The 15,729-nt window shown below is 31.9% G+C and overlaps 2 protein-coding genes across 2 annotated transcripts in view; one reads left to right on the plus strand and one right to left on the minus strand.

The window, feature by feature from the left end:
* The window catches only part of LOC132942460 (protein artichoke), a 29,519-nt gene extending 18,941 nt beyond the window's left edge, over positions 1-10,578 (plus strand). The window contains exons 2-9 of the mRNA XM_061010858.1: positions 4,797-5,080; positions 5,153-5,388; positions 5,459-5,558; positions 5,627-5,797; positions 5,872-5,990; positions 6,146-6,283; positions 6,358-6,597; positions 6,662-10,578. Coding sequence (XP_060866841.1) covers positions 4,804-5,080; positions 5,153-5,388; positions 5,459-5,558; positions 5,627-5,797; positions 5,872-5,990; positions 6,146-6,283; positions 6,358-6,597; positions 6,662-9,454 — 4,074 coding nt within the window. The 5' untranslated portion in view covers positions 4,797-4,803 and the 3' untranslated portion in view covers positions 9,455-10,578. The remainder of the gene's footprint in view (positions 1-4,796; positions 5,081-5,152; positions 5,389-5,458; positions 5,559-5,626; positions 5,798-5,871; positions 5,991-6,145; positions 6,284-6,357; positions 6,598-6,661) is intronic.
* Positions 10,579-11,506: 928 nt separating this feature from the next.
* On the minus strand, positions 11,507-15,629 carry LOC132942461 (signal transducing adapter molecule 1). Its single transcript, XM_061010859.1, has 2 exons — positions 15,328-15,629; positions 11,507-13,242 (listed from the first exon to the last, which is right to left on the minus strand). The coding sequence occupies exon 2, from the start codon at positions 13,227-13,229 to the stop codon at positions 11,787-11,789; it is 1,443 nt and encodes a 480-aa protein (XP_060866842.1). The 5' UTR covers positions 13,230-13,242; positions 15,328-15,629; the 3' UTR covers positions 11,507-11,786.
* Positions 15,630-15,729: the final 100 nt, after the last annotated feature.

A 15,729-nucleotide genomic window follows, 5' to 3' on the forward strand; every position in this document is an offset into this window, starting at 1 on the left:
GTCCAATAGATAATATTAATCGACCACAATATAAATCGATTTAAATTTTGCACACGGAGAAAAACCTTCAAGAAAATGAAAATAATAATATATACCCTTGACCAATATCTACAGACTTTGATATCGTTGAAATACAAAATATATATATTATGATTTTTTACGTTTTAAATATATTGTGGTCCAAGTAACCGAAACAAAAACTTCTTTGTTTTGCTCTTTTAGTTTTATATTGAACAGTTTGTACAATGTATCCATATAATGTAATAGACTTAAAATTATATACGACATTCCTACAAAACTTAAGCCTGTGTTATACGAGTGTGTACCTACATGACTTTTCTAAGCAATATCTGTCGAGGGGTTGGGACTACGGGGTCCGGACCAAACTTGTACAAAATTCTCAATATATTTTTCTAGCAATACCTATTTAGAAACCAAATTTCATAATTATTAACAAAGTACTCCTTTAATATTATTATAGTACATTTTATTATTTTATTGGAAGATGGTTACATTTTATACTTTACATGTATGGTAAAGTGTCCAACATTAGATACATATAATATTCAATTTGAATTTTACTTCTGAATTTATTCATCTTAGAATTTAATAATTTGTGTACATTTATACGAACGAATTATTATTTAACTAAATATTAATTTACCACTCTTATGTTTGTATAATATAATGTCTTCGACGCTGTTTGTAAAACAATATATCTCATTTATTTCTTATTCAAATCAAAGTTCAAACCTACAATAATATTGAATGGTAAAAGTATGCATAAATTATTGTTTTTTTAAAGAATAAATAGAATTTACTGAACAGTATTATATTAGAATACCTATATACTAGGTACTATAATATATTGTCCACAGTCCGCTTCATTGAACATATACATATATATATATATATATATATATATATATATAATACCTATACCTAACAAATAGAGGACATTGACTCAATTCTGAGAACATTCTGTACAAATCGGTAACATTTCATACTGACCATTACTATTGTAATTTTTTTTTTATATTCCTCATGAGGTACGAAAATTGATAGTTTGACACAGTAACATATAACATGATAACATTAATAAATAATAATGATATAAAAAATATATGTTCAAATAAATAATAATACCTACACATCACAGTTTATTTTTATACATATATACATATTTAAAAAACCTTTTAGATGCTTGCCGTTTTTTTATGATTTTTAAAGTAGTTATGCTTATATAATTTTATTATTATTTATATTAGTTTTGAAAAATTTTAATCACGGTTTCATGAAACAACTTATACATTATACTATATTTTTTAATGTTTTAATTTTATTACTGAATAAATAATTATACTTTTAATGCACTTATTATCCGTGATCTGCGTTAGGTGAATATATAAAATCATTTGATATGGTTTAATAAAAGTTACGACAGCATTCCTGTATCTTATAATATGTATTAGTGTATTTTCTTTAGGTACTGATGATATTGATGGACGGTAATTTATGCACTTTCAATTAAACTACAGATTGATACATAGATGTATAATATTTCAATTATTTTTATTCATGATTTATTGTCTGACAAACAATATATTAACACCTTACGCTTACATTATATTATACATTTTTACCCCGTATTTATAGTGATCATTAATTACTTTATAATAGGTAATCGGTTGAAAATTTTAAGTTGTTATTTCATATTTGTGATTAAAATTTATTGGTATAAGTACCTGTACTTGACGTGCACGAGTCCATGCAACTCGGTAATGCTTTAATTAATATATTATACATAAACAATTGCATAAGATATATTAAAATAAATGAAGTAGAAATTTAAGACACAGCATTCATTATAGCTATCATTTTATCAAGTATAATAATATTACACATACAACTTATGTGTATTTGATTATAATTTATAAATAACTTACAATTATATAGTATACATATATGTATATTGTACATATATTATATACTTATTATATATATTGTAAACTTACTATAATTTATATTAGGTAGGTATATGTAGGTATCGTATAAATTCGGACGGACGGTTTGGCACAGTTTATTTTATTTATCGTGGAATGTGAAGATCAAACGAAAATTATATTTTGTATGTGTATAAAAAAGTTAAAAAATATAAGTTTCTCAAAATTAAAAAAAAAAACATAATAATATTGGGACTAGATTATTATTCATAATTATTATGCCTAGACTGCTTATAGGCTATAGTTATCGTTATAATAAATTTAATTTATTGATCGAACCGTTCGTGTATTCATCACAACATTTTAATTCGAAGAGTGGTTTTCCTGAAATGTTTTTTAATGAACTAATACTTTGCAAATGTTACATTGACATCCATGCATTATGTATTTGTGTATAGGTACTAGGTTTAGGTACTATTTTTCAATAATAATCACAATTTTGTCATATTGTGATAAATGTAATGTTAAAAAATACGTGTATTGATTAATAATAATGGTGTATAAAAAAATGTATATTATTAATTTATGATGTTTAGGTAACACATCATAATTTTATACTATATTAGGTATAGTGAAGGGGCGTATTATATTAGGTAGGTATATTATATCATATTAATCTGTAACCAATTCAAGTCATGCATTTTAAAAACGTGTTTTTTTTAATTAATATTAAAAGATCGATCATCGTTTTAGTACTTAGTATTGAAATTTTCAGAGAAATAACTACTATATAATAAATATTAAGTTTAAAACTGTTTTGAAAGAGTAGTGCAATTTAAAATATGTATAGGTACTCTGGCACTGCATTTTTAGAAATACTTAGCAAACAGCAAATCATAAAAATTATTATACATTCGGATATTCGTACTCATGTTTCTATACTTGGCCTCCCAGTGGTTGATATACATATTATATTACATCAGTTATTAAGATTTTCGGTGTGTACAATTTAAACATGAAATAATTTGTTTTTTTTATTTTACTGTTTCTGTCGTTTACAGTATACAACAGATTTAAATTATATTTTATCGATTTGTAATATAATATATTCAGCTATCTTAAACTGAGAAGTACTTTTATATCGATGTAGGACTCGTACGATGATGTATTATGACTTTTTACTGCAAATTTATGTTCATCGAAACAAAGTTAATTTTTTTATTTATTGCATTTGATGTCTTCGATTTAGCCATACAAGTTATCGAAATGTCTCCAACGTGTGTATTGGTCGGTAAATCTTCAATCGTCTCGTGCTAACCGGCTTAGGCGTTTAACGATTCTGCATTCCGCGACTCGTCTTCAATTACCGTTAGAATATAATATGTATACCGACCACTGAGAGGCGCAGTATAGGAAAATGAGTACGAAGTATCCGGAGGTATAGCCTTCCGGTTGATGAGACATTCCGCCAAAAAAAAACCAACACATACTGTGAAATCGGTGAACCACTATAATTCCACGTGAACTTGAAATAATGTAATGCTATTATTATTGCAGTGGAGCACAAAATTAATATAATATAGGTATATCATGCGCAAAGAAAAAACAACGGATTCCAATCATTTTTAGTAAACTGCTGCGGCTAAACGGATTAGTAGATATTAATTGAGTTAAAGTAGGTATTCCGCAGTAACAGTATACAGTGTAGGTAATTGGTAACTGCACATATTATGATGTCTAACATGAAAAATAATATTCAACTACCTTTATTCATAGTGTTTGATCCACAAGACTGCAGACATCTCGATGATCGATTATAATTTATAAATTATAACTTATTCGCTGTTGTTGCATGTACCTAAATGCGTGATCTGATTCGTTAATCGTTTATTAGATTAGTTTAATTTTGAATGTTGGGGTATGCCTACATGGCTATATCCAGTTAATATATACGATACAAACTAATGGGCAATTTTGAACCCATTCACTATTTATCATATTAATATTTTGAGTGTAGGTAGGCGTATAAACATTATCTAACTCAATGTGTACATTCTTATAAGAAAGACGCCAGACTAATTTGTAGTTAGGTATAATATATTTGATCACTTTGATTGTTTAAAAACTAAAATAATTTTAATTAATTTTCTATAATGGTGTTTTATAAGTGCCTATATAGATTACCTATTTACCTATAGGCTAAACTATTGTAATTTTTTCTTAAACGTTTTATTTAATAAAAAATCCTATTAATGTAGTTCTTGCAATATTAAATCTTATCGTTGACATGCTGGCACCAAATAATGACGTGAGAACTGAAAGCCTGAAAAATAACATTTTTTAATAGTGTCAAACTTAGATTAACGTTAAATATTATTAAGTCTCATTTTTACCTTGTTATAACAGCTACTTGTCGATGTTATCGAGAGTTTTAATATTATCTTAGAAGCTGTCTGAAATTCAATACATCTGTGAAACTAGAACGATATCGCGATGAACCAATACTTAATTCCTAATTATTACGGTCCCAGAACAAGTATTTTATGTAACATTATCAGGATTACTGCAGTGCATGCTGTCATTATTCATTATACCTATATAGCGGGACCCAGCTAACTATCTGCAATTATTTAATAACTCAAACCGTCGGTTGGTTGCTCGCAGTGAAAGGAATAACGTCGGCGATTTCATGCGTATTGGTCAATTCAGTATTAATTTAATAATAGATGATGATAACCAGTTAAAATATCAATAGGTTTATTTTAAAACTGTATAATATATTGTCTAATGTCTATAGGTATATATTATTATACCTATTATAATAGTACATAATATAATATATTGTGTTCATAGATTAATCATGCGTACCAGATGGAAGGAGGTGCTATTGGTAGCAGCGTTAATGGTCTTCAACTCATGTCTGTCCACCATTACGTCATGTGAAGACTTACAATCAGAGTTCCGGTACCCTTGTGTTTGCGAAGAACTGAGACAGATCGATGGTCTAGCGTTAAACTGCGATGGGGTGGTCTATCCAGGCGACCACGTGAATTTACCAAAGGACGCGCCAGTCTTGGTATTCACCCAGAGAAATGCTGGTCACCATTCTGTGCCCACACATCTATTTCCGTCTACGGGTAAGTAAATCGAAAAACACTAATATTAAAAAAAGCAAACAAATAATGTAAATAATTTTTTCGCTTTTATAGTCAAGCTAGACTTGTCGCAAAATTCTATAAGAAGATTGTCCGAAAAGTCATTTAATACCATACAGCATACAGTTGAAGATCTGAGGTTGGCCGGTAATTTGTTAGGTGACACCTTAAATCCAATATTTTCTTCTACGGAATTTCATGGATTATCGAAACTAATACGATTGGATCTCAGCGAAAACAGGATATCGTCCTTAGAGGAAGGCATATTAAAGGGCTGTGTACATTTAGAGGTAGCGTATTATAAATCGATCACTAAACTAAAAATATGTCATTTATGTAATTATTAATTAATTTTCACAGGAACTGAAGTTGGACGGTAATCGTTTAGCATTTATACCCAGCACGTCATTGAATGGCCCCGAAACGCTACGGACTCTATCTCTAAAAAATAACCGAATTGGTATATTACAGTGAATAAATTGTTCATCTAAATGATCAATATTAATAGTTAATAATATCCGTTTTCAGATAGTATTCAACAAGGTTCTTTTCTGTCACAAAAATCTTTAATAAAGATAGACTTATCGTCAAACAGAGTAAACAACATTGAAATAGGAGCGTTTGAAGGTTTATCAGTGTTGAAACAGCTTTTATTATCAGAGAACCGACTGTCAAAATTTAACAGTGATGTTTTTTATGGTAATTTAATAGAAAAACATTTTCAACGTGTAGTAGATAATTTAATTACACATTTTCATTTTTATTACTTTTAGGTGCGGAAAAGCTGGACAAATTAGACATTTCCAACAATTTTATTGTTGAATTTCCATCTCTTGCTTTAAGAAAATTTGATAATTTAAAAATATTAAATTTATCTTCAAATTTGATACAAGTAAATATTGTAACATACAATTATTAATATTATTTGTTTTGAATTAAAAAAATTTTAAAAATCGAATTACGACATATTGTATATAAATAATAACACTTAGTTATTTCAAGAAACTCACATATTTTAATTTATTTTATACCTACTTATTATTTTAGAAATTGGAGAATTCGCAATTAGCATCATTAGAAGTATTAGACGTTAGTAGAAATAACATTGGGAACATTTCACCGGGAACTTTTACGAGCTTAAAGAAATTAAAAATCTTAAACTTAGCTGTAAACATGTTAAGAACTGTAAGTTAAACATTTGAAGTATTTTGATTACTGAACGAACTTCGGTTTATATAATAATATTATATATTTTACAGGTGGAAGATGATGCTTTTGAAGGTTTAACAAATCTTGAATCGTTGTCTTTGGAAGATAATAACATCTTATTGATACCTGCAACTGCACTCAGTAAGTTACCACGTTTAAGCAAATTGCGTCTAGATTTCAATAGAATTGCAGCGCTTTCTTCGAATATTCTTAGAGGGTTGTCAGAAATCTTAATTGAACTAGGTTTGAGCAGAAACGTTATCAGAGAAATACCTCCAGATGTATTTCAAGTAAGTGCTACACGAAAAATGAATTAAGAAGTTTTATTTTTATTAATATGGCACTTTTTTTTAGGATTTCAAACTCTTAAAAGTTCTTGATTTATCGGGAAATTTACTATTGTCTGTAGAACCGTCGACGTTCTCAGGTTTAGAAGACACTCTGGAACATTTAAATCTTCAAGGTAACAGAATTGCTTCGCTTTCATCGGAACCAATCAATCTTCAAAAGTTGAAAACTCTCGATTTGTCATACAATCAACTAAAAGAAATACCTCGACATACATTTACCGTGATGTCTTCGTTGTCAAGTTTAAACTTGAGCCACAACCCTCATTTAGCTTTGATACCTGTAAGCGTATTCCACCCATTGACACAACTGCAAAAACTCGATATCAGCTTTACTAGCATAAAAGTCTTGAGCCCTGAATTGTTTTTCAAGACTTTGTCACTTACTCACCTTTACATACAAAATAACGGTATCACCGAGTTGCCGGAAACCATGTTCCAAAGTTTGACTAACCTAGTTATATTGGATTTATCGGAAAATCAAATATCGAACATACGCATTGGTTCATTTATGGGCCTTTCTTCGATTAGATATGTAAATTTGTCTAAAAATAAATTGTCTTCATTTAAAGGAGAATATTTCATTACAAAACGAAGCAATGGGACACCGCTGGAAGAAATCGATTTGTCTAACAATCAAATTAGTTATTTGTTCCCGTCTACGTTTAAAGTACATCCCAGTATAAAAGTTATCAAAGTGTCAAATAACAAATTTAACTTTTTCCCCTCCGAGCTTATTGCTGGTCTTGCAAATTTACAAGAAGTAGATTTAAGCAAAAATAGTTTGAAAACACTGGAAGAATTTGATTTTGCTGGTTTACCACAACTAAGAAAATTAAATTTAGCAAATAACCAAATTGACACCATAAGTGAGACGACGTTTCATAATTCTACCCAATTGCAAAACATTAAATTGGCCAACAATAATTTGGAACGAATCGGCGAGAGAACTTTCCAAGGATTGAATAGATTACAATATTTGGATTTGGAGAATAATAATTTGACAGAATTACCCGATTTAATTTTCGACCGAACCCGTTTAAAAGTTCTCGAGAACATTAACTTGGCCAAGAATAGGTTTACAATAGCACCGTTGAAAAGTTTACAGAAACAATATTTCTTTTTGTCATCCGTAGACTTGTCTTCAAATCAATTGACCGAGTTGCAGACCGACGACAGTATATTGGTGAACATTAAAAAACTCGACTTGTCGTTTAACAATCTATCTGAAGCGACCATTAAAAACATACTCAGTGAACCCAAAACGGTACGCGAATTGAATTTGGCGGGCACTGGGATCACGTCATTATCGCCCTTGGAAACACCGTTCCTACAAAAACTGAACCTATCTTATAATCGAATAAACGAAGTGGACGAACATATGTTTGACCGATCGACACTGATAGAGGAACTTGATTTGTCGCACAACGAATTACAAAGCCTGACGTCCTTGAGGGCCGTTTGGCCGAAGTTGAATCAGGTGCAGCTGGTTGACGTTTCTTGGAACCCGATATCAAACGTCGTCGTGGGAGACTTGGACAAGCTGGAATCGTTGCGGTCGTTGCGGATTAACGATTTGCTTGAATGCGACAAGATCGAAAAGAATGCGTTCAGAAATCTCGGTAACCTGGTCGAACTGAAAATGTACGAATTCCCGAAACTGGGTTACCTGGACGTCACTGGCTTGTTGAACTACCTGCAGTCGTTGGAGGCGCTGGAGATCGAAGTGAAAGACTCGTCCATCGGCAGTCAGCTGTCGGCCGCCATGAACCCCAGGCTCAAGTCGTTGACCATACGTGGACAGCGGATCACTTCCATATCGTCGGGCGCACTGGCCGGCCTCAAATACCGGCAGGTGCACATCCGAATCCAAAACACATCGCTGACCGCTCTGCCACCGTCGCTGCTGATCGCGTTGCCCCGGTCGTCGGTCATCCAACTGGACGTGTTCGACAACCAATTGGCCACACTCACATCTCAGTTCCTGGCCGCCCTGGATGACCGGCGGAGCTCGCTGAAGCTTAACGGCCTGCGCGCCAATCCCATCTACTGCGACTGCAACGTCAGGGCGCTGAGGCGGTCACCGCTCGCGTTGGACCTGGTGTGCTCCGCGCCAGCGTTCGTGGCCGGCAGCCTGCTGATCGAGATCCCGGACGACGACCTGACCTGTGACGTCAGCCGGCAGACCACGACCACGACCACGACGTCGACAACCGCGGCCACCACCACCGCAGCCACGGCAGGCCCCGTCGTCGTCAAAGCGCCCAAACAGCGGACGACCACCGAGCCGGACATAATTTGGTCACTGCCACCGGCCACCGCCAGTCCACCGCATCAGCAACAGAAGTCGCCGGCCGTCGCCAAGGCACCCAACCAGGTCGCGGCTGCGACCATCGCCAACGACGACACGCTGATCATCGGCATCGTGGCCGGTGTCGTGGTGTTCATCGCCATACTGGTGATCATCATATGCATCGTACGCATACGGCTGTCCACCGCCGAGTACAATTCGCACATGAACGCCCTGCCGCCCGTCCTCGGAGCCCCGATGCACTGCACCAATCAGGCGTGCCCGTGCCCAAAGACCAACGGCCAGAACGTCCTGTACCCCATGTCGGCGGCCGCGTCCTACAGCAACAGTTACGCCACGCTGCCCGCTCATAAGTTGTCGTCCGTGTCGTCGCCACTTCGGCAGTCCTACAACGCACTGAACGTGCCCACGCCGTACACGCAGAATCCGTATTACATACCGTATGGCGGCGGCGTTGACGAGAAGGACTACGCGATGAGCATGAGATAGCCGCGCGCGTGTTCAGTGGCGTCCGGCGGCAGTGGCGTCGATCGTTTCGCCGGACGCTATATTATAATATAGATTACGACGTAACATCGTAGGTCGCGTAGGAACGATCGATGCGCCGGAACCGACAGCTAATGACATAATAATTGGCATATTATATGAATAATATAATATTATAATACGCCACTGCTGCAGGGAGAGGCCGTTGGCGTATCGGATTGGAAGACGTCGACCGTACTTTGTAAATATAACGCAAATCAGTATTATTTAATATTGGTATAATTTTATGTAACCCATTATTATAAACATCGAGAATCAAAAACACCACTTTTGTACAAATATAATTATAAAAACAGTTTCCTTATATATTACATAATTGTATCTATCTTGCCATTGTATATATAATATTAGTATAGGTACTATATAGAATCATTAGATTATTTTTTATCAGCTGAACTCCCCTAATCAGGTACTATAAATAGTAGGTAACTCAAAACACCGCTATCGTTTATGAATATAGCTTAAGGTATATTGTTAGATTGTAGATTAATTAATATTATGCTGTTTTTTTTTTTTTATGTATAAGATTGTACAATTATTTTATTAGTCAGTCGAGATGATACGACTACGTGTAATTTTTAAGATAGGTACCTAGTTGAAACTTTTTAATGGGATGCAACTATATGTCTATAAAAATATTGTATAGTTTTTAAATTATAATTTTATAGTTAGGTAGGTAGGTACCTAACTACCTACGTACCTACGTTGTCCAATTGTACAATCCATAAATAAAGAAATAAAATATGTAAAAAATATATTTTTTGACGACGAAATGTTTTGTATTGCTATGACAACAGTATGAATCATAATTAATAATTGTATATATTATAATATAGTTAGTAAGGCGCTTTAAATTTTTTTTATTTGTACTCGTGGTTTTAACACATCGTTGAGAATGAATTAAGACATTGTTAGGTTTTATATAATATCTAATCATATTATTTTAGTTATTCAACTATGAAGTTGTATTACCATTTACCAATGACTAATTTGTAACTTCCACTACATGCCACTCACGCCTTTAACAATATTATTGAATTATATCATTATATAATCATAGTAGCTTAGGTATATTGTATCACATTATTGAACAGACTGTTTGGTATCATTTATTTAGTAAAAACAACAAAAAATATATTAAATTAAATTTTACAATTTATTTTGGACAAAATAAACTACCTAGTAGTTATTACTATTACTAAGTAGAAAACTATCTTAAATAATAATAATTTTATCAATTATTCAGTTTATATATTCAAATTTTTTTTCTTCAACAAATATAAAAAAAAAAACAATTATGTTCCAACCATTATAGTATTATACATAAAATAAATATTACATGGAAAGTTCAGTATATTTTTAAAATTTAAAACCTATATGAAGGATAACAAAGAATTGTTTTAATTAAAATGACATATTAGACTATAAGAGAAAATAGTATCAGTATTCAGTAAGTATGGGATAAATTGAAACCGAGAGTGGAAAACGAGTATTTTAAATTTTGTATAATGGAGAAAAGAGCGGAATGGATTATTATTTATTACCTAGTATAAAATGATCCAAGTCACACGGAGCACCACTACAATTGGAGAGGATATAGCAGGGACTATGATCTGTAGTTTATTATACATAGGAAATATTAGGGAATCTTGGTATTTAATAGTCAATAATCATTGATGTACACATTAAGATATATTGTGTGTTATACTTTTATGATGTTCATATTGAATAATTAATGAATTAATTGAATTGAAAAATCATAGGTATATTATTTATACAGGTGAATTTGGTAACAGTATTGAATTATACTTTGTTTTGGATGCAAATAGTTTTTACTTAAATCATATATTTTTTGGCCCAATAGGTATTTCAAGTATTTAATGGCAGGGATATAAGATATTGATAAAATCCAAGGTCACAGTACATTATTTTAGCATTTCTTACGGAGCTAGGTAACCTAGGTGACTTAGGTGTGATAAAATGAAAACACTCGTGTTGTTGGCCTTTAAATAATAGTATATATATATATTTTGTTGTTTCAATATTAAATTACCTACATAAAATAAAAGATACAATGTATATAGTATATTTGTGAACCATTGTTCTTTTTAAGTATTATAAATATTATATAAAATATATAAAAGAAAAAAAATTATAACAATGAGCAATTGTATTATACTTTATTTGTGTACTTAATGTGTTTTTTTTTGTTGTATGCTACTAAAGTAAAATGCAAAAGCGAGGCTCAATAATATTTGTACAAAAATAATTTAGATTACTGTTGTGAAGGTGGTTGGGGTTGGGGTACATAATTCATGACTTGTGGTAAAGATTCGGATGGTACACTGTGACCTGGACCATATACTTGATTGTAATTAGGAATGTTCTGCATGTTAGGCATTTGATATGATGGCTGTTCGTGCATCTGACCTCCAATGTTTGGTCTGGGCATCATGTGAGTGGGATTAACTGGATACTGTGATCCAGGCATATAATGTTCAACTGGCAAGGGTGCATAGTTGGCCATCATACCATTATACATTTGCATGTGCTGAGGGTGCATCATATGCTGTGGTGACATTGTGGGAGGTTGTATAGGTTCAGTTTGTGGTTTGGGTGCATAGCCAGCCACTGGGTCTTTCATAAATATATTATACAATTTTACAGCTTCTAAGAGTTCTGTACACAACTGAGTGAGTTGAGAATGTTTTTTGTCAAGCTGTTCAAGTTGTGCTTCTATCATTGGCCCCATGGCATTTGCTTGTGCTTCCAATATGGACATTTCTTCAGTATCTGTACTGTCATCTTCTGGGTTTGCTTCGCGTAATAGCTGAAGCAAACAGTCAATTTTATTTTCATCAATTTCTACAGACTTATAATCTTCAGCAGAATGCTTGACTTTTGATTTCTTTGTATTGACTTCCTCAGCCGTGTCCTTCGGATTCGATAAATCTGTGGTTACAAAATTTGCTGGAAAAAGACCTTCAGGATGTTTGTCAGTAAATCCTTTCCACCAATTAGGATCAGAAGAATCAAGAACGTAGATTATGTCTCCAGCAGAAAACGACAGTTCATTGTCCTCGGCTGCTTCAAAATCATACAGAGCTTTTACTTTTTTTAAATATGCTCTCCGATCTGTTTCACCTGTAGGTTTTTTCTGTGCAGAACGTTCATTTTCCAGTAAACTAAGTTCAATAGCTTTAGCTATATCATCTACTTCTTGCAATGATACCAAATCTTTCGATTTAGCACTTTTGGAATGGTTTACATCTGAAGACAATGAAAAGTCCACACCTTCAAGTTTTAATTTAGTATATAAAGATGGTATAAGATTCAACTGTGGATCATTTTTGAATTCATTTTCTGCCCATTTTTTTAATAATAATTTTAATCTATCTGCCACTTTTTGAGGTAAATTTTTAGCTAATAATTTGCGGTATTCCTGTTCAAAATGTCGCGAAGCCACTTCGAGTAGAAAATTCTTTCCACAATTGTTAACGCATGCATCAAAAAGTGTAATGGCTTGGAGTACAACATGTGGGTCTTGGTTATAAAGTCTTTTTATTATCGACTTAAAACAATCTTTGGAATTAACTGACGAGGCTCCCACTTTATCACATATTTCCATTATTAAAGCCCAATCTTCAGTTGTACTAGTACCACTTGTTGCCTTTTCAACATCAGCGTCAAATGAAGACGACAACAGGAAGGATCCCATGTTGAGTATCACACTAAAAAAAATAAATAAAACAATTAATATGTATTATTGAAGCCACTGTTAGGATATTTATTTAAAGGATTAAAACAATCTCTTAAGGTGACAATATAAGTAACTTAAGTAACAGTGAAAACAATTTAAAACGTGAATGAAATACATGAAACATTGTTCAATTTTTACCGTGATGAGTTCTAGTACAATTAATTATTTAAGATAAAACCAATAAGTTTTACCGTGTTTAAAAAATAAATTAAATTTTATCTGGATAAATGTATTAGTATTACAATTTATTACTAGCTGTATTTAATCAAACTTTGACGGGGAAAAAATTAAAAACATAAAATATGGCTGTATTGGTGTATCTAAGTTTACTGGAAAATCGACATCGGTGCACCTAGCTTTGTGAACTCGACTGATTTCGGCCATCTGCATGTGACACATCGTATATATGCATATTATAGGCATATAGCTATAGTATATTTTTCTACGTGGTTCAAACTACCTTCTACACATTCCTGATATTTGTAAGAACAATTTCTGAAACTTTCGTCAAAGTTGGTCAAGTAGTTTTTAAATCTATAAGCTACAAACATATGGACATTGTCTTTTATTGTACATTTGAATAACAAACAATTAATTAAATATTTTTTCTTTTATTTAAAAAAAAGTTGGATGGTTTACCTATATTTACTTGTTTCTTTTAAATTTTATTTCTATGACCAGTGGCAACCCAATATATAAACAAAAAAAAAATTTTCAAATTTTGAGCACCACTCTATAGGGATTGAAAAACGAGCTACCCATATATCAAGGAATATGTGTACAAAATGTGGTGCCAGTTGGTTCAGTAATTTCCAAGGCTATAAGACATGTACATTAATTTTTTATATTATATAGATTAATAATACACTATTCATATTTTGTATATTATAATTTATATAATATACATTAGATAACAAAATAAATGTATAAATTACAGGACAGGTATAATTCTAATTTAGTAAGTACCTAATTAGTTTATTGTAATTAATTAATCTTCCACTTAAACTTCTTAGGGCTATTAATAGTGATCAATATGAATACAATTTATTTTTATATTCAAAGTTAGATTATCAACAACATGACAGTTAAGTGCAAAATTAAAATTTTTAAAGGATATATTTTACTAACAAATATCCACCAAAACAAGTTATTATTGATAAAATTAACAAGTATTAATTATTATCAGTAAATCAACTTAAATAGGTAGATGTTATATATTAAAATTGATAAATTAAAGCTAATTATTATAATTACATAGGTACAATTATAATAAAATAATATGTGTATAATAACTAACGTGTTAAGAGTATGTTGACTGTAAATAATGGGTAAATAGGTAATATAGCTGAAATTCGAGCAATATCTAAAAACAGAGCAACACAAAATGGAAAATGTTAAGGTTCAACTCCATATTGTGAAAAACACATTTGTTGCTATAAAATCCAATAGAAGAATTGCAGATATATAATATATCTACATATAGTATTATATACAGGGTGATTTTTTAAACATGTTCACCTCCTATTTTTCCCTTTAATAGTACATTTATTAAAATTCTAACTTTTAAGTATACCATATTTTAAAATGTCTGATATTTTTTGTATTACTTTAGTCCTGTGGTGATATAAACTTTTATTTTTCAAATATAGCTTTTTTAGAGGTTCTTATTTGAAAAAAAAGAAGATTGTCAGTCCTACCTAATTGGTACAAACATTTTCAGGGATTCAAAAATATGGCATTTAAATGTATTTAAAAATTCCGAAAATCAGAATTGAAATATACCTATGCATAATTTAAGCATAAAATTAGGGTGAGCATGCTTAACAGATCACCTGGTGTATATATATATATGTATAGCAGTTAACATGTATATTATAGATGAAAAGTATGAAAAGTTCAAAATAGAAAATTCAATGTTCCTTAAAAATTAGGTAATAGTGTAGCAGTTTAAGAATCGAGCAGGTAATTGATTGAACATTATTGACGAAACTATGGTAACTATGAATTGGATTATTGCTGTTCAGGGTGATTAAATCCACAGTAAAGTTCTACTTACATAATAGAAATCCCTTAAAGGTACTTAAAAAGTCCCCGTGGCCAATTGTCAGTTGACAGTTACTCGAAAACGAGATTGTCGCGATAGCACCAGTGCAGAAAATATGCTGGATCAGCAACACGGATTCGTAGTTGTTCTTATAAATTTTGTTGTGTCGATTCGTTTAAGTAGCAGTATAAAGTATTATTGTTATGCGATATTTTAAAAATTATAAAGTGTTTAATTATTAAGTATTAACAATGACAACAATTAGAAGTACTTTGACAAAGGCGAGGCCAGGTAATAGGTATTATGCATTTCATTTATCGACACAACAATGATAACAACAATCATCTGATTATAGTGATAACACATCAAACGAGATAGTAGCACATGGTAGTTCTGTTTACTCGGTATAAACCA

The sequence above is a fragment of the Metopolophium dirhodum genome, chromosome 4, assembly GCF_019925205.1.
Source record: "Metopolophium dirhodum isolate CAU chromosome 4, ASM1992520v1, whole genome shotgun sequence".
Taxonomy (NCBI): Eukaryota; Metazoa; Arthropoda; class Insecta; order Hemiptera; family Aphididae; genus Metopolophium; species Metopolophium dirhodum.

What these genes read in the sequence shown, in the direction of transcription:
- LOC132942461 (XM_061010859.1), bottom strand. Translation starts at nt 13,229, where the DNA reads ATGGGATCCTTCCTGTTGTCGTCTTCATTTGACGCTGATGTTGAAAAG.